This window comes from Denticeps clupeoides, chromosome 6 (genome assembly GCF_900700375.1).
Source record: "Denticeps clupeoides chromosome 6, fDenClu1.1, whole genome shotgun sequence".
Lineage (NCBI taxonomy): Eukaryota > Metazoa > Chordata > Actinopteri > Clupeiformes > Denticipitidae > Denticeps > Denticeps clupeoides.
The window spans coordinates 5403259-5423816 of NC_041712.1; the positions used below are offsets into that span (position 1 = coordinate 5403259).

Consider the following 20558-nt stretch of genomic DNA (forward strand, 5'->3'; position numbering starts at 1 on the left):
CCGCCTTTGCTGCAATAACAGTGTGGAAAAAGACTCAGGAGATCAGTATGTGGTTCAGCAGCAGTTTTGTTTCCAAAAAAAACACTGACAACATCTGATGTGTCATCTGAGGGGCATCTGAGGGGCAGTGGTGGCCTAGCAATTAAAAAAGGGGCCCCATAATCAGAAGGTTGCCGGTTTGAATCCCGATCCGCCAAGGTGCCACTGACCAAAGCACCGTCCCCACACACTGCTCCCTGGGCGCCTGTCATGGTGCCCACTGCTCACCAAGGGTGATGGTTAAAAGCAGAGGACACATTTCGTTGTGTGCTGAGCTGCAGTGTTTCACTTTCACTTTTCACTTTCATGTGTTGAGAGCTACATGTACAGGCTGCAGTTTTTTATACAGATCAGGAGCTGAAATTTGGAACTTCTAACCTTGTTACTTGTATAAAAGACACCTGTCCATAAAAGCAATCAATCTATCCATATTCCAAACTCTGCACCATGGCGAAAACCACAGAGCTTTACAAGGATGTCAGGGACAAGATGGTGGACCTACAAAAGGTTGGAATGGCCTACAAGGCCATCGTCAAGCAACTGGGTGAGAAAGTGCAAAGGTGCAAAGGTGAGAGAAGGTGAGTTGGTGCGATTATTCACAAGAATAATATTATTTTATGGAAGAACCACAAATATCTGCCAACCTCCCTTGGTCTGGAGCTCCATGCAAGATCTCACCTTGTCTCAGTGATAATGAGAATGGTGTGGAACCAGCCCAGAACTACTCTTGTCCATGATCTAAAGGCAGCTGGGACCATATAGTTTGCAACATGCTATGCCATGAAGGACTGAAATCCCGCAGCCCACAAGGTCCCCCTTCTTAAGAAAGCACATGTACAGGTTTGCCACTGAACAACTAAATGATTCAGAGGGGGACTGGGAGAAAGTGTTGTGGTTCGATGAGAACAACTCAGCTCGCATCAACTGCACTTGCAGGGTTTGAAGGAGGAAGAATTCAAGAACACCGTCCCCACTGTCAAACATGGAGGTGGAATCATGACGCTTTGGGAGTGTTTTTCTGTTAAGGAGACAGAACAACTGCACCACATCAAAGTGAGGATGGATGGGGCCATGTACCCATCAAATCTTGGGTGACAACATCCTTCCTCAGCCAGGGCATTGAAAATGGGTCACGGGTGGGTATTGCAACATGACAATGATCCAAAAAACACAAGCCAAGGCAACAAACCATTTTCTCAAGTAAAAGCATATTATGGTCTTGGAGTGGCCTAGTCAGTCTCCAGACCTTAATCCCGTAGAAAGGTTTTGTCACATAGTACTAAAGCATGTTAAGATCAAATACTTATTTCATTCATGAAAACGCAAATTTTTATAGCTATTTTTAAATTATTTTTCGGTTATTTTTGTTATTGTTTTGCCTCTCACTGTTACAGACTGATAATTATTTAAAATAATTTTTCTTCCTGACTGTATGATTTTTAATGGTGTTTAAAATGGGAGGAACCTGACAGGAGGAGCTCTCACACATGGAACCTCCTCGGTCTAGATGATTTGCTCATCAAGAGAGCAGTGGTGGCCTAGTGGGTAAGGAAACAGACCCATAATCAGAAGTTTGCCCGTTCGAATCCTGAGCTGCTGAGGTGCCACTGAGCAAAGCACCGTTCCCACACACTGCTCCCCAGGCGCCTGTCATGGCTGCCCACTGCTCACTAAGGGTGATGGTTAAAAGCAGAGGACACATTTTGTTGTGTGCACCATGTTCTGCTGACATCATTGACCTCTGTGACTTCTGTGGACATCATTGACCTCACACTAGTGCTCAGGTGAAAATAGAGCCATACACTTCAAATAACATTCTGTGAAGCAACGGAACTGAGACTAACAACCATTTTGATTGTTTGTGTGTTTTAAGAAAGAATGTCTACAATTTATCACAATTACTGCAGAAAGGATATGTTGTCCTTTTTGCATGCAATTCAATGAAAAGGACCTATCAGAAAGCTTTTAAGACACCAAATGCACGGTTATAAAATCCAAACAAAGCCCATTTTCTCAAGTTCCAGTGATTTGGCTGGGGCAGTGTGTAGCATTTCACTCTGTTACGCCAAATTTATTTTCACATCTCTGTTTTAACAAGATGCCCCTACTGTAGAGATTGTTTTTATTCCTGTAAGAAAAAAGGTCTCCATGATCAGCCTTAATAGCCAAAATTCCAAAAAATCGCTTGGCAGCATGAAGCATGGAGGGGGAAAAAAGTAGTCCTAATCTATGGTCCCATCTACGCGAGAACACTCTACAGTAAGTTTCCGGTTTCTAAAAAAAAAACGTATGTCCACATGGGAGCACTATCTGAAATGTTATCATCCACACAGAGACATAGAGAACGGTCTCCTCCCCGGTCTCCTTGTTTGGCATCTAGTTCTCCTGCGCGGTGAGTTGAACATGTCTTTGTTCTCCAGCCTTGTCTTTTAATTAGAAATGTGCACCATAGAGAGGGTTTCTTTATGCCTTATTAGGTTCTGCAGCTGCTGCAGCACAGCCACAAATCCACCATTGCTGTATGTATGACGTGTTTGGGGTTATAGGTCAGGATGGAGGCTGGGCTAATACGTGAGCATTTTCACAAAAAAAAAAGACTCTTTGCTGTACAATCAGAGATGCGGAATTGAGAAATTCAGTCTGGAACCCGTTTGGTGGTAGTAGTCTAGTGGGTAACACACTCACCTATAAACCAGAAGACCCAGGTTCAAATTACATTTACATTACATTTACAGCATTTAGCAGCATTTATAGTGCAAATCCCACTTAACCCTCAATTGCTCTAGGGAAACTGTTCCTGTTTATTTTTATTTTTTTTAAGGGTGTATGATAAATGCTGTTATTGTAAATGTTCCAGAAAATAACAATTCTGGTTTGCCTAAAACATCATTTTCGTGTGGACACAAGATTGGATCGGATAGAATTTTTCCTATCAGATAATAAAATTTCTCATGTGGATAGGGCCTATGTCCACACAGCACTGTTCTTTGGCTTTTCCAAAGCTTGTCCTACAGTGACTCTGTAGTCAGTAACTCTGAGTTCAGTGTTTCTGACTTTTCAATAACTTCATGTAGGGCAATGAAAACACTACGTACTTTCTTGAGAATGGCATTGATTTGGACAGCCTGTGGTCAGAAACGACCACTCAAACATCTGAAATATTTTCAGGCTTTTGTCACATGTGTTTACATTTACATTACATTTATAAGGGCGTATGATAAATGCTGTGGACAATGGACAGTGGACAATGCATCTCCATTTACATTGAAATGTAGCCCCTTCACATTTGTATGGTGTGGTTTTCACCATTCCAACAGCTGCAGCTTCATGGTCAAAGTTATAGACAACTGAGGAGTGAAAGTGTCCACTGTTTCACACACAGTATATCTGAAATGAACCCTGCGTATTGTGTTTATTTTCAGTGTAATAGTACAGCGGTGCAGGATTTCCTACACACTGCTCATTCAATGTTCTACTAGAAAAACAGTCTGTCATTTTAGTCAGCCTCTGGCCTGATTGGTCCTACCCTGATTGAGTTGACCTGGCCCTATGCATATATATATTCTCCCCTTCACCCCTTGCTATATCTACTCATCCTGAGTGTGTATCAGACTATACACCCATAATCTACGCCATGACAGACGAAGTGAATATCATTGATATTCTTGTTATAACTGTGCCTGACAGGATATATATTACACAAGTGCACATTTTGTCCATCAAGTTGATGTGCTGGAAGCAGAAATCATGTTTGCTAATGACCCTATTGTGATGGCTAGACAGCAGGGTTATAGCATCTCCAAAACTGTTGATCTTGTAGAATGTTCCTGGGCTGCTGAAGCCACTGCAGCTCAAAATGCTCAAAAGTTAATGCTGGTTACAGTGGAAAGGCGCCAGGCACACACAGTGCATAAACGTTTGTTGTGCATGATAATGTGCCCTGCTACGCTGCAAAAACGGTTAAAAAATGGTCCATGAATACCAAACAAGATATCTGAGGTGTTAACTTGGCCTCCAAATCATTGCAGAATATTGAAACTGAACTTTTACTATGTAATTAAAGGTCCAGTGGAATCCACAATTTGAATTTGGGTCATGGCTGTTTTGGTGGTCTAGTCAGTTTAGGCATCATTTTAGAGAGCAGAACCTTGGATTTGGCATCACTGGTCATGTCCTCTGACTGCTGCATACTGAAAAGTGTGGATAAACGAATTTTGCAAAATGTTGGTCTGCAGAGGATCCACTGGGTCCTTGGGAAAAGTAGGAGACATTTCTGGCAAACATTTGGAGGAGCTTTGGAATTGGGACAGTACTGTTAGCCTGCTGTGACACATTTGTGATAGAGCTTCCTCTAAATTGAGGAATACCCCGACACCGCTTTGCTTTAATTTCCAAGTTTTGCTCATCGCGCTGTGTTGCGAATTCGGTTTTGAAAAATGTAAGTCAAGATGAAGTCAAGTGGTGGAGTCTAAACGCCACTGGTCCACATCGGGCCCATAATACCGCTGGAATGGCGACATATGGCTTCAAGCATCAACTTGTAGGCAGAAACCACAAGTTTTTGTTTTTGTTGCTGTCAAATGACAGAGTTGGTTAAATACCCCCCAGTTTACTGTACACACACACGGTTCAGTAACATTTAAAAATTGTGGAGAATCCGTGAAGCCCACAGACGAGTGACACCACTTTATCTGGACATTGTGGTAAATTGATATCCTGTGTTGCGGCACGAATTACAGGTTCCTTTGAACAGACGCCACAGAAATTGCCACTTGCACTAAACCTGCACTATAAATAGACCTCGCGGACGCCTTCACGCTGCACAACAGGAAGGGCAAACCCAAATGGAGATGATTGGAAGAGCATTACCTTCAGCGGGGGGTGCAGAAATCGCGAGTGGGGGTCCAGGAGCTGGCCAGTGCACAGGACAGGGGTGACGCAGACATGGGGGAGCAACACGTGTGGTAGAGAAGAAACCCCAACAAAAGTCAAAAATAAATAAGTAAATAAATCAACGCAGAAAAGAGAGGAAATGGAGGACAGGTGCAAGACGAGAACACATGGAGAAAAGAATCAGGTTACTGTGAAGGGAGCAATGTCTGTAGATTTGTGTTAGGTGAGGAAGGTTTGGGCAAAAATGGGAAAAAAGGGGAAGATAAAAAAAAAAAAAAGAATAAACTAAACCAAACAAAACCAGACCCCATACCTTGGCTCTTTAACTTCAGGTGCGCCAGACCTTGAGGGAAAGAACAGAAAAAAGGAAAGGAAAAAATCACGGTCATAATAAAGGCAGGGGAAGAAAGAAAAGCAATTGTCACAACGTTTGACAGCAGTTTGTGACAGACATCCTGAGGCAGACACGGATGCCAAATTCAAATCAAACCAAAAAACATAGGAGGGAACTCAAATAAACGCACACACATAGACCTCTTTGAGTGAAGGGAAGGGAGTAAGGAAAAAAGCATTCGGGCCGGCGCAAGCCCCCAGAGGTCCTTGCTCACACAAATGCTTTTTTCCTAATGGAACACATACATTTGGCGCTCAGCAGCCGGCGACTCTCCTCGGCCGGAAAATCGCCACCGCAGCTTGGCCGCTTAGTATTTCGCTTACGATTCTTGGACTTGGACCACCGTCCACAAATTACCAACACAAGACCTTACACCTATGGCTCTCGAACTCAGCCATAGCATTGTTCCTTTTTTTTTCCAAATGAATTCTATTTAACAGAAATATTAAAAACAATCCACATAATAGAGGGAATAAGTACATTTGCATTCGGTGCTAATGAAAAAAATAAAAAATAAGCGCTTCATAAACAATCTGCAGTGACCCCGGCCACCAGGGAGAAGAAGCACATGCCGCAGACTGGCAGGCCACTAAGCAGAAACACATTGTTAGGAAACATAATCGAAAGCTGGAAAGAATTGGCTGCCGGCAGGGTACAAGCCCGAGGGGCTATTTGGTGGAACGTAGTTGATAACAGTGGAACCCCAAGCCCCTCCCCCCAACACTACTGCACCAAAAAAAAAAAAATCTCTCGGTTTATTGGGTTATTTCAACAAGTTCATGTTATTTTGCATATAAGGCAAATATGGAGCTTATGCTGGGGAAAAAAATAACTGATTAGACCAAGCAGACCATGAAATCTGTACACACAGCAATCATACAGAACATTGACTTTGCACCATGAGCTGAAAACAACAGTTTTTTGCGTGTGCCCTCTGAAGCTGATTTTATTTATTTGATTTTTTAAAGAACTCAACAAAATGAAGATGCTGACTCCCGTTATGGCACTTTGCAATATTCAGGTGAAGGGAGCTATAGGCCAGGCTTTGGCTTTCCAGTTCACATGCAACTCGCACCTTTTCCTTTTCTCTTCCAAAAGGTGTAAAACAATGCACAATTTATGTGATTTTTAACACTTTTAGTGATCCTGTCATGCATTACTTATAGGCATTTCTTCTTTTTTATTTTATGCATGCATTTATCACACAACACTCAGGAAAAGAACAGTGAAAAGAACAAATATTTCATTTTCCAGCGGCTGTCTGCTCAGCCCAGACAATTCCTTCCACACACAGAACAAACTCATCAAGCCGCCAACACCCCCTTGCCCCGAGCTCATCTCAGCCGACACCTATGCCTGGGCTGATAGCGTGTCTCATGCCTAGCCAGATTCAGAAAGATCTTGGAGAATGAAAAAGAAAAAGGAGAAGCACGGAACTGTTGCATGAGCTGCCTAAATAAACCAAAAAATATACAAGAGTCATAAGAAGACGTGTTTAGTGGTAAGAGAACTTTGTTTCATGCTCAGCAAACACCATATACAATCAGCAGATCGCACGGAACATGAAGTGTTTTGGGTTCCCCCAACACCAGCAGACTGGTGCAGGCATGACGTGGACTGCCGACAGTCCCCACCGGCCACTTGTTGAAAGTCTGTGCCTCTCTAAATATATACATTCGGAAGCAAATCCCGGCTTTCTTCTCCCGAGGACGCTCTGACGTGTGCAGCCCTGCCAACGATGTCTGCATCGAAATGCTGTGGCTCCGGCGTGTTGGCATAGCAACAGGCTCGGGTGTCTCCCCCAGCATCGCGTTGGCTGTTACGGCAACCCCCCCCCCCCCCCCCAACTTTCTCCGAACCGCCGCCGTTCGTGTTCCCGACTTTGAGCGTGTCCCTGACGGACCCAGCGCTCCGCCATGCATATTTCATGATGCAATGGCCTTGCTGACAGTTTTGTGATGAACAAAACACAAATCTTCCATCCTCACCGATGCTGGGCTGGCCATTAACAAGTGTCCAAATTACGGCGGGGTGGTCCTCGCAAAATGACACTTGACTGCATCTGGGTTATTACTCTACTGTCACAAGCAGGCCGCCACCAACACCTGAACACAGTCTCTTTTACATAATAAAGCAGCTCGTGGCGCCTTTTATTGCTCTTCCGCCATCCAGATGCCGGCATAAAAAGCTTGTTGTATAACAGCGGCCTTTACGGCCTTTTGTGGAATAAACACGGCCAAAGAAAACATGTCGATGTGAGGGATGAAGACTGCATCCGGCCGGGCTGTGTGCGGTCACAGTTTTATTGTCAGAATTTGCTGCCAGGTATGGAAAGGCAGCTATTGCATGTATTTATGCGTTGTTTGTACTAGTCTATTTTTATAGTGCCGAATAACATTTGCATTTGTGGAACTTTTTTGTCCCTCAGCCATGCTGTATTATGATCCATTATGCATAATTAAGCACTCACACGGTTAGTTATGGCTCCCAAACAAACGTGCATTTCACCATAAACATGGCGTGCGGTTTTATGTCACCGTGTTACCAATTCAGAGGACCAAGGCCTCGCTCATGTGGTCTTTTACAGCAGATTTGTGCCCAGAATCCTTCATTTGATACAGGTAAGATCCAGTCAGCTGAGCTATTTACAACGTAGCCCTGTGTTTCATTTACAGCTGTAGGACAGAGATGGAGATGGACTGGGATGAATGGGGCTAAGGAAGGGAGAGAGGGATGGAGAAGGAAGCCAGAGACAGAGACCATGTAGAGATAAAGGAAGAGAAAGGAGGAGTGAGGAGTGTAGAGAGAGAGTGAGAAAGGCTCAGCCCACCATTGTCCTCATTGTAGGAACTCCCCCATTCGAAAGGCCCTCGAAATAAAACGCTTGCTGAGAGGGGCCAGTCTTTTGTGGTGCAGCCTACAGAGCAGCGGCCCAAGGCTGGTGACTGAGTGGCGTGTCACCACATTGATTTTCTCATTCAGATCAAGTACGGGCCCAGGTCTGAACCGATGCAAACATTTGAGAGGTGCCACCTCCGCCGGGGCCTAACCATGGCCTCTCGGATTTAGATGTTCATCATGATGTGACATATTCAGGGTATACAGAATTATTTTGTGCATTCCAATCAGACTTTATCGATAAAGCACAGATGGCAGCGCAAAATGAATAACAACAAATTAAATCAAATGAAAAGTGAATGCAAATACATAAATTGAAAGTAAATACACATGCATTTATATCTAAATGGTTTTTTTAAATGGGCTTAAAGATTCTGATCTTCTGGCAGGCTGTTTTCACAACACGATTGCCGTGAAGAGCTCTAGACACTGTCCTAACAGCGAGGGGACAGGAAGAGATCGAGAATACGATCACGTTACTGAGCGGCAAAAAATAACTGATATATAGTACTGTGCATGTGTGAACAAAACACTTTAAGCTAATAATTATTTCAAAAATTAAAGTTTTAATTGTTTATTTTCATCAATTAACAAAATTCTGTGAATTAACAAAAGAGAAATCTAAATTAAATCAATATTTGGCCTGACCACCCTTCGAGGTAGGGTTCTTCGAGGTATACTCAGACTCAATTTTTTGATGGCAGGTTGTTCCAGACACACCACAGATTTTCTGTGTCTGTGGCTTGATCAAGTCCTTCGGTGGGGGAAGAACCCCTTGTTGTTCTCTAATGGCACTGTCCTGCTGTAAAATGAATATGGGGCCAAACATGCACCTACCTGATGGCATTGCACATCAGTACAGTACATCAGTACAGAGCACCTACATCGTAGTAATGGAAGTGAAAGTGAAGTGATTGTCATTGTCATGGCAGACAATGAAATGTGTCCTCTGCTTTTAACCATCAACCGGGGAGCAGTGTGTGGGGACTGTGCTTTGCTCAGTGGCACCTCAGTGGCACCTTGGTGGATCGGGATTCAAACCAGCAACCTTCTGATTACGGTGGCCACTTAACCACTAGGCCACCACTGTCATGGTAAACCTTCCATTTTGGAGGTATGGCTGTTTGGCTGCAGCTCGGCCATGAAAATCGCTTCAGGCCAGACGTCTCAGGACAGCATAAGGACATAAATCTGCTACAGTAAATCTCCTTGGTCGTCCACAGCCTTTACGATCCTCAGCATTGCCTGTTTTCCATTTTACAGAGAGCTTGAACAGAACATTGTGATACGTGCTGATACAGTATAACTACCTTGTGTCTTGTTACTGCATTCAGTCTTGTTCTGGTGTATTGTCTGTGGCATAAAACTGACTGAAACTGTCATGAACACAGCTAATTCTGTTTCAGTAAATAACTGTGTGTTAACTTATGTAAATTTGATGACTATGAGCACCTGAATATAGGAAAAGTTGATCACACACATGAATATAATCACACAAAATCCCTGCCTTTTATACCTATAAAAAATGATGCTGTTCTGAAGGAAATGAGTAGGAGCATCTGCATAAAACTTTTGCACAGTACTGTCTGTAAAATATGTCTGATATACAGCCTAAATGTTGACAAACTTGGTTTGTTATATAAGGATTCAAGTATGGTGTAAAAATCCATGATCTGCCTGAAAAGTAACTGTAATGCATACACACAAACAGACATTCACAGAAGTCATGAAGTCATGCAGAGGAAAATATAATTCAGTTGTCAAATGATCTTTTGTGTCTGTTGTTGAATCTCAGCTAAATGCTAATGAAGTGTTGGTGATGCTGAACACGGTACCAGCATACACGAGCATGGATTCCTGGAGCTTGGACAAAAATTATATCTGTGAAAATTATTATGACATTCTTTTCACTAAATTATTACCCATAAGGAATCAAGCCAATTAAAATGCCATTGGTTAAGATATTTTAGAGGATTAAGAACCTGACCAATGGCTGCATCACCAAGTCTGAACTTTCACATTTTTAGAAGGAAGAGGACCCAACCAACAAAGTTCTGAGTAGGTATCATATCCAACGCTTCCTGTTTTCTTGTGAAAACATATAGGACATTCCTAATGTGAAGTTACAAAGCAAGCTCCCTGTGGAGGGTGACCACTGGCATGACTCTTAAAAGGAGGACAACTGTGTCCAGAAAAGGAGGGCAGAGGAGCAAAAAGGACAACATTGTTTTGGGGTAGAAGAGCTGTGGACTTTTCTCATTTTGTCAGTGGAAAGTAAACCAACAGCAATGTGGGGGAAGTTTTCACAGTCAAGGTGCTGGGGGGCCGCAAGTTGTTGGGTGGGTGCAACCTGAGAGGTAAAGAAGGACAAAGGAACAAACCAACAGCTGTCTGGCTAAAAAAAATCTATCCAGTGTCATGATCCGGTCCGGAAGGGAGTTTCATGTTTCCTAATGGTGTGCACCTGTGTCTGACGGTATAAAGCTGCCCTGTTCATGTCTGTTCACCATTGGGTCGTTGTTACATGTTGTTACCTGTAATGTTCATCACAAATTAAACCTGTTTCGTGATGTTGGGCAAATGCGTCCTCCTTCATCGTCAAGCCGGGAAGATGCTTGTCCCTGGCCAAAGTTGACCTCCGCAGGGTCCTGGTGCGCCCCATGAATTTTCCGGACAGTCGAACACGCCTGCCCCACAGTGAGAAGGTGAGAAGTGGCCATTCACCGGGGCGCCTGCGGACGGCGGACAAGGTGCCGGTACCACACTGCCCTGAAGCCGCCTGCGCAGGACTACTTCCGCTCGTCCATCGTGAATACCAGATTAGTCATCAGTCATTTTCCATTCATCTCAGCCATTCATCTCACCTCACCTCATCATCCACACATGTTCAAAAGACTCAGTGTATGGACTTCCTTTGCTCCTTCGTGGACTGCTTTGGCTGGCATGCCTAGGAGGGAGGGTAATGTCATGATCCGGCCCGGATGGGGTTACTCCGCTCCGGGATCCGGTCCGGTGTTTCAAGTTTGTCCTGTGTAATGTTTCCTAATCGTGTTCACCTGTGTCTCATGGTATAAAGCTGCCCTGTTCTTGACGGTTCACTGTCGGGTCATTGTTTCATGTCACTTGTTACCAGATGTCTCCACTGTCCTATTCATTACAGATTAAACCCGTTTCGTGATGTTGTGCGAATGCGTCCTTCTTCAAGTTTTGTCATCTTCTCAGATCACCTGCCTCGCCATGCCAAACAGCCGTGATATCCAGAGACAGTGTGCCATATCTGCACCGTGCTTATAGGACATAACATATAAAAGAATAATTGCAAGTATTAACATTATTTTTCAGATCTGAATTGCCTTAGTGCTAAACGAAGAGTCAAGGTCTTAAAAAAACGAGCATTAGCCAGAATGCAGCATTTATCCCCCTACACATTCACATGTGCAGGTCTAAATAATTCATTATGACTTTGAGAAATTCATCTTCTGAATATCTTATCTTGCGAAGAGAAGGCCAGCCAGGCTTAGGCTCAGTGCCGCGGATGTGGGATTTTATCGGAATGCTGAGCAGACTTTTCCGCTGCCCCCGTCTCAAAGCGCCACATGAATCTCTTGAAGGCGAGCCTTCTGAACTGAGATTATGCCAAGGTCACAGGGGCGCCCAGAGATCTCCACATGGCAATGCCAGCTGTGCTCAGCTCGTCCCCTGACTCGTACAGTGCACCGATCGTCATGGTTACAGAGGGCAGGCCTTTGCACCAGTGCACGGTATGGATTACAAGAGTCTTTCTCCCAGCATTTGTCACACCCAGCGTGCTATGCATGGGGAAAAATGTTAAAGTGTCTCTGCCCGCCTTAACGCAACATCAGCAAAAATGTTTAAATTAAGGAGGTGAGAGAACCCACCCCCTCCCCAACCATCCTAGCACAAGGCAGGGATATAGGCGTCTCATTTGCACCTGTCTGTGTAAAGGCACCCCCCCCCCCCCTTTTTTTTTTTGCAACATGAATCTTATGAACTTTTGTTTTAATTTGTGTTTCTCAAATATAAGTAAGAAAATTCAAGAGTCATGCCATTACGAAGACAATGCTTCTTTCACTGAACATGGCCCACTAAAATGACATGTAAAAGCTTTGTAATGCAGTGATAACCTCCATAGTCTTAGCAGCCTTGTTAACTCACATTTTTAACTAAAACATAATTTATTTCATTTTGCCTGGGGCCAGAAATTATTTTACTACCATGTGTACTACTATATGTACATATAGAAACCGTTTTAATTAGTATGCATGTTTTAACTAACTATATCACGATATTGAGGGGTTCTGGGTTTACTAATTTATCATCTGATTACAGGTCAACATCACCAGTAGCTGGATCACAGAAGGAAAAATCAGTTAAGTATTGATTAAACATGGTTAACATTGATGTCCAATTGGACAGCATGCATTGCAGAATATTTATTTTTATTTTTTTTATGATCTGACAGTTATCTGAATGTGAAATATATGCTGATTTGTGCATGCAGTCATGCTGTGTTAACAGCCAACATTTAACTTACAGAATTATGAGCACATTAGAAATTGGGGCAAAACTAGTTTGATGTTGATGACACACTGACCATAAACAAGCATTTTTTATGCATAACATTAACGATCGCCATCTCTATTTTCCTAAACTTACATTAAAATGAGGAGATGATCTCTTTTTCTGTGAATTTAATGAGCAGAATGTTCTACCTGTCAGGGGAATGATTGCATGGACTCTTCACTCCTTTACTAGGTCTTATTTAACTAGATCAGAACCAGAATCATGTTCATTGGTTGAGTATGTTAGCACGCACATATACAAGGAATTTGGATCCGGCTGTCAATGTCTTCCAAGCAATAAAATACAACAAATATAATTTTATACCTTACCTGGCAGGGGAGATACCGTGATCAAGAAGGCGGTTCACCCAGGGCGAGGCTCAGCCATTGCTCAGTGCTGACCCCTGTGAATTTCCTAAATGAGGGAATCTCGACTGCATAATTTCTGGTGGTGGGGGACTGCGTTCGCTCTTTCCCCTGATTTTTTTTAAAAAATTTTTTGGCAGTGGTGGCCTAGCGACCCCGTAATCAGAAGGTTGCCGGTTCGTATCCCAATCCGCCAAGGTGCCACTGAAGTGCCACTGAGCAAAGCACCGTCCCCACACACTGCTCCCCGGGCGCCTGTCATGGCTGCCCACTGCTCACTCAGGGTGATGGGATAAATGCAGAGGACAAATTTCACTGTGTATCACATGTGACCAAATTACACAGATTATGAATAAGACAACACGATGTACATAAAGTGCAATAAGAACAGTGCAGGTATGGGTGCCATGGGTGGCTACTACCATGGGTGGTAGTGGGTAACACACTCACCTATGAACTAAAAGACCCAGGTTCAAATCCCACTTACTACCATTGTGTCCCTGAGCAAGACACTTAACCCTAAATTGCTCCAGGGGGGGACTGTCCCTGTAACTACTGGTTGTAAGTCGCTCTGGATAAGGCCGTCTGATAAATGCTGTAAATGTAAATGTAATGTAAAATGTAAATGTATGGAGTGTAGACCAAGTATCATTGGATATGGATCAGGATGTCAGATGGTCCTGGTGTACAGACTTCTGTACCGTCTGCCAGAGGGGAGGAGTTCAAAAACATTGTGTCCAGGGTGTGAGGGGTTAGATGTGATTGTTCCTGCAGGTTTCCTGGATATTAAAGTGTACAAGCCCTGGACGAAGGGCAAGGGGTGGCACCGATGATTCTGCAGTTCTTACAGTCTGTTGCATGTCCTGTTTGGCGGCTGCTCCAAGGCAGACTGTGAGGAGCAAAGGACAGATTTGATGACTGCAGTGTAGTATTTTGTTAACTTTAAAGTGGTGTGTTCACATGGTGACGTGGCCATACGTTTTTCTCAGTTTTAACCAGCAATTAAACACTGGTTACAATAATGAAGTTAATATGAATAAAATACAACTGAGTTACAGATGACACATTTCTTTATAGTTTTATAATGCATTCATGAATTTTTATGCCCTCAATTTAAAAGTGTAAAATACAAAAACCGAAACGATACTGAATCCAAAAATTGAGCAATCAGTACTTAGTTACACTCCATTTGGCAAGTATTAAAACAGTGTAAATGTGTGTTGTAGTAGCTATGAGTTGTTCATTCTTCTTCACAAAAGGTTTGCAATTCGGCAAACATTGTGGTCAAAAAGTGCACTGCACTTTCCATATTGCACATCTTGGGGTATTATATTGTAGATTTAATGTGCTTCAGTCTTTTCTTTTAGGTCCTGTACTTTTTACATAAACTGCTGGTACATATCTAAAGCCATCTCTCCGTCACTCATTCACTCTCTTTCCATAGCCGCTTAGTCCGGTTACTCATGGCTGCCAGAGCTCATCTTGGTACACTGGACTCACCCTGGGCACTCACACACACACACACACACAACACACACACACACACACACACACACACACATTTACAGTCAATTTAGAGTCACCAATCCACCGGAAACTGGAGAACTCAGAGAAAAACCCTTCCAACAAGGGGACAGAATGCAAACACACACACAGCCTGCACCACTGGGCGATCCTTCCATTCGTCCATCTAACACTGAAACTTTGTCATTCTCCACACATAGCTTTGCACAAAAAAAAAAATGTCTGGAAAGAAAGTTTGTCCATTTTAACATGCATCGGGTCTGTTTAGATCTTCAGGTTGGGACTGTTATGTTCCTGTGCAGCTAGAGCCATATTGCTCCTCTTTTTGTTCTTCTGATGTCTGTTTTGTCTGCTTTTAGGCTGGCTTGACCTCCTTAGGGAGGAGTTGTGGGAATTGCAGGCTCTGTCTTCTGTGCGTTGATTCGTTGTTCGGATGCATTTAAAGAGGCTTCGTTCTGACCTGGAGTCTCTCTCTCTGTGTGTTGCTCTGCTCTATGCCAGGATTTTTGGTTAAAAAATAGCAGATTCTCACCTAAATTCAATGATAAAAAAGATGGAGTACAATAACGATGGAGTAAAATTATTAAGTTGCCCAGAGGTGTAATATGATAAGTAACAGTGGATCAAATATGTCAACATATAAAACTTTTGCAGCTTTTGCATTATGTAGAAAATTTAAAATTAAGATATGGAAAAAAAAAAACAAAAAAAAAACACTATCAAATTACTTTTTTATTGTTACCGTCCAGTAATAATGAGATAATGTAAAGAGATCAACATAGAGATATAGATTGTAAAAAAAAATTGACATTAGATTTGCACAAAATTGAGACATTTAATAAATGTGCCTCAGCCCCTGTATCATCATGCATCTTCTCTCTATCAGCACAACCACACACAAAAAGCACCATCATATATGGTAATATTTTGACCTTGGATACATTCCATATGGGACACAACAGCTTCATGTGCATTGAGAATATCCTTCAGGATGTTCCAATAAGGACAGAGACAGAGAAGGGTTTATCCAGCCAGTGCAAACCGCCATTTCATCAGGCTTAGCCAAGTAGATGAGTGTTTCCGCAAAGCAAATACGTTGTGCTAATCAGTCAATTAAATGCAGAGGTGCAAAAAAGGGAGGAAAAAAAGAAGAATCTCTGGGGTTAGAGTCATTGCGAGCACTCAATTACTCACATGAACACTCAAATGCTCTAGATAAACACCACATGACAAATACATCTCTGGCCCAGGCGGCTCTCTAGACGCGCCGGAGGCAGCGAACACCTCCCGTCAGGAAGACTACAGCGGTACAGTAATCTGGATCAAACCCGCGCAGAGAGACAGCCACACACAATTCTCCATGATTTTATGCAACAGGACTTCTGTCTGGGAGCTCTGGGGACGGGAGGGGGGGCACTAAGACACTAGCTGCGGAGATGTCATATCGCATCGTTCAGGAGCAGAAGGGGTAAAAGAAACAAACAAAAAGAGAGAGAGAGAGAGAGAGAGAGAGGGAGGAAGATTTGCATTGAATGAGTGTCATCTTTGTTTTCAAGCATCCAGCGACGGAAAGGAAATGGTGACACCCTGTGAAAGGCTTTTAATCCAATAAGCACTGAAAGGCTTTCCCTCAGCGGCGTATCGCCGCACTACGCTTGCCATCTGATGTTAGCCGCAGTCCAAGCTATAGCTTTCTGGCTCCTCGCAGGGGTACGGGCGGTGATTAAAGGCCGCGTCTGAAAGCCGGCAGTCGGAATGGGAAGCCTTAGTCATCATCGTCTCATGCCTGTCTGCGCGTCCTCACTGACATCCCCCTTCTGAAAACGCAATCCCAGGGCTGGCCTGAATAAACGAGTGCCTGTAAAAGGGCCTCGTCTGAGGGAGAGATGTGGGCCAGAACGAGGGCAGCACTCAAGCACCCCGCACAGAAATGAAAGGACGTGTGATGGATTTGTTGGATCTGTCGTTTTGGTGATCTGCCGTGCTTTATACTGCTGGCCTTTGGTACATGTATCAGTGCAATTAGGCACCAAAAAATGTAATACCACATGCTTGCCATATCTTAAATGTATAAATGTATCTTAAAAATGCATGCAATATGTTATACTTTTTATCCATTTTACACATTTGGATAGCCCGCAACAAGGTTCTGCAAGGTTCTAATTAGGAATAGCATTATTTCAGCATCAGCAAAAGCAAAGTCTACCAAATAAACTAGAAAATCTATATCTCTGTTTTAAATGATAGAAATGTCTTCTAGTGATCAATAAAGTCACCCAGGGTCACAGCGAATATGGGGCCCATCAGAGCAATGTTCAGATCGAGCCAAACTGCCATAAAATAATATCACAACATTATTAGTAATATCGATAGGTGCCATAATATCATAAACTTCTAACAATTTTGTTCAAGCAAAGTTGTAAAACCATGTAGGTAATGACTCGCAAACGCGTTCATAATCCCAATACGGTTTTTATTCAATATTTCACCCAGTTAGGTAATTGAGACACAAGTCAGGAACAACCCACTAGGCAGGGCACCAGTACAACACACAATGCAGAAATTGATTAGCGGAAATGATTTGAAAGCAATTGGCCGCCTGGCCTCAGTCCCAAAACCATAACATTCGCCGATAAATTAAATACCAGTTTGACACGTTTATGAAGACACAGCATGTTTACAAGAATAGATATCAATCAATTTCTGCATATTACATGATCTGCTCCAGATGATAATAAAGCAGGGTAATATAACAAGGTTACCCATTTCACACATTATGTACCTGGCATCATCATTTCGCTGCTGACATTCCTGTGTGTGTGTGTGTGTGTGTGTGTGTGTTTGTGTGTGTGGGGGGGGGGGTACGCTTTTTGCCTAATATATCCCAATATGCATTAAGCTTGTCAGAGTGTGATAATGTCGCAGACAATCTACAGCTCAAAGGAAAACAGGAAGCGGACAATTAAACGTCTCATTTAGGCAGTCAACGGAAACCCTTGCTAAGTGCTTAACAATGCAACCAGCGGAGTTACGATACATCATATCAGGCCCAAAGATCACATCTGCCCCGTGGTAAACACATTATTTCAGGCTCTCAGTACGGCATGGCTCAAATGCTCCTGATTGTACCGTGATAGCACCTACGCTTTGATCACTGGGATTAGGTACTTAATCATGGAGATAGCGCAGAACAGCGGTAAACAAACTGAACATGAACGGGCAAATTATGGCAGCTTTCTTCCCTAAAACAATGATAGATGCCTGGGATCGCGTTTCCTCTCTAATTACCCCAAAATTAGATTAAAATCTGAGCCCACTTCCAATTCGGCTGGAACATTTGCCAAAGCATTATGGAGTGTCAAGCCTCGTCTTGAGGGACTAAGCTGAGCGCTGCGAGGGCCCATCTATCTCCCCACCAGCCCTGTGCTGTGCGGTCGGAGCAGCTCCACCGGCCCTGGCGGCTGCCTTAATCCCAGCTACAGTTACACTTATGCAGGCTAATTCACAAGCAGCCCTCCCTAAACACCAGGGCCGGAGCCCCCCCAAGCCGAACCAGCGGCACCGTAGCACAGGAGGAGTCGATCATCCCAACAGCCCCCGTCTGCATCTCGGAGCTCGCTTGCAGAGCTCCGGAATTAATGCGGCACGACGCCGGAGAATCCGCTACGCCGGCCTCGGCAACCGCAAAGCACACAGGATGCGCACAGAGAGCAGGAAGTGGGAGACTGTCCCCACCACAAGCAGTACAAAATCCGACCACAGAACAGCTGAGAGAGAGAGAGAGAGAGAGAGAGAGAGAGAGAGAGGAAGAGAGAGGGTTGAATTAACAGAAAAAAAAACATGTAAGCATATGTAGAGAAAAATGGGCAAAGAGAGGAGGATGGAGGCGAGGGACACCGAGTAGACAGAGAGAGACCGACTGCAAAAAAAAAAAGCTGAAAGTAAGAAATGCAGAAGAAGCATTTTAGAGAGGAAGACAAAAGACATGAGACATACAATGCAAGGGGCAGACTGAGCAAGGACAGACAGAGAGATAGAAGGACAAAATTGACACAGAGTGGGAGACTCTGGCTGACAAACAGAAAGAAAGGGAGGATATGCATGTGACTATTTTGAAATTCACAGGCGCAGAATTAAATCATTCCAGCAAAGTGCTGGTTTACGAAGCTCACGTTGCATATAAGCACCTCAACGTGCAGCTTCATTCAGTCGTGGAAGGGATTCTGGATCTTTTTACTGCACGTGTAAATATGAAATGAACAGTTTAACAATACTTTCAGAAATGATTTTATTTAACCTACTACTTTACGTTAATTACAGGTTATAATCAGGTGGAAAAGTGGTACTTCACTTCGCACATGATCGAGTCAGTTTGATTGGATTATTGCGTTGTACACCCGCAACGCACCTCTTGAACACACTCAAAAATGGCTTTGCACCTTCTGCTTCAAGCTATGTGTCTGATGGTCAAAATAGAGCCCAGCGGGAGAGAGACTGGTGGAAAACAACAGACCAAAAATATTAGGTGCGCGTTAGAGAGAGAGACAAGAAGATGGACAAAAAGCAATGAAATGAAAACAAGAAACAGACATATGGGAAGAGATGGGAGAACACTGAGGGACACAGAGAGCAAGAGGCAGAAAAATTGAGGCAGAGAGGAAGAGAAATCGAGTGGAAGATGGACGAAGTGCATGGGGCAGAGAGAGGAGAGGCAATAAAAAAGTTTATCTTGTCATTCCCACTGGCTCAACAGCACAAGGGAGCTGCAGGAGGAGAAAGAAGGAGAGAGAGCGGAGGAGGAAAAAAAAAAAGCAGTCCTCTTACCTTCCAGCACCTGCTGCATAGCTGCATGGCCGCCAAGGGATGAAAGGGGAAGAAAAAGAGAGACATACAACGTTAACCAACAAATATTATACTTATAGAAAATAAGCATACAAAATATAACTTTTATATATTATTACGCAGGCAGATTAATTTTACAGGCACCGTCCACAGCAATTTAGCAGTGCTGGATTACGAATCATCAAATGCGGGGCGTGTCTGTGACAGTTTTAAACAATGCCAGCATACGGTGTGGTCACGCATACACACACACACACAAGTCATTTCATGCACCAGCAGGTGAACCGGCAAAAGAACCAAATTCAAACATACAAGTCGTTGGTGTCACTTTTACGAATGAGAGAGTTAAAATTTTCCCAGTGCGGCCCATACCAATGTGTGCGGCAAAAAAAAAAAAAAGAACTACGCGAAGATGCTTTCCATCAATATGGATGAAAATCTATTCTGTCTCTAAATGCAATACAAACTCTATTTGCCTCAAAACAATTGATTTCTGCAGCACAACAGGAGAGTCAAGGTCGAGGGTGAACCTTCCCTCCCACGACAAAATGCCTCCGAGATCTCCACAAAGCCCTGTGCCGCTCCTAAATCCTTGATTTCTTGATTGTGTTATAACTGTGGCAAATGCTCATATCCACCTTTGTAACATTCAATTCTCGAGGGATGAAGGAGCAACATGACAGTGGAAACAGGGTCAGGGAGAGCAATAAATCAATAAATACACATTTACAGTAGGATTGTGTGTTCAGTGGAGTCCAAATACCTGCGACAATCGTAATCAGCACGTGCCACAGATGCTCGGTTTTATTGAAATCTGGGTAATTTGGAGGTCATATCATTGTGTCTGGGGGTCCTGACTCTGTGGGGTTACCCGGTCCCATGTTCCGAGTTTTCATGTGCCATTGCGTGTTTACCTGATTACTGTATTTATGTATCATTCCACCTAATGTGTGTTACTGTTACTTGTTTGTGTAGTAAATCCCTTGTCCTGTAAGTCTTGCAATTGTGTCCTTTTTTCT

General features: G+C 43.4%; 1 protein-coding gene and 1 non-coding gene across 10 annotated transcripts in view; one reads left to right on the forward strand and one right to left on the reverse strand.

Annotated features, from left to right (window-relative positions):
• Positions 1-20558, reverse strand: part of nrxn2a (neurexin 2a) — a 295247-nt gene that overhangs the window by 211947 nt on the left and 62742 nt on the right. For 7 of the 9 annotated variants that reach the window (XM_028982295.1, XM_028982300.1, XM_028982298.1 and 4 more), the window contains 3 exons: positions 19522-19542; positions 5246-5275; positions 4909-4950 (listed from right to left, as the gene is read on the reverse strand). In XM_028982295.1, coding sequence (XP_028838128.1) covers positions 4909-4950; positions 5246-5275; positions 19522-19542 — 93 coding nt within the window. The remainder of the gene's footprint in view (positions 1-4908; positions 4951-5245; positions 5276-19521; positions 19543-20558) is intronic. The other 2 variants (XM_028982297.1, XM_028982296.1) reach the window with 1 other exon arrangement.
• On the forward strand, positions 13129-13287 carry LOC114793216 (U1 spliceosomal RNA). Its single transcript, XR_003750215.1, has one exon. It is a non-coding gene; the product is annotated as a U1 spliceosomal RNA (small nuclear RNA).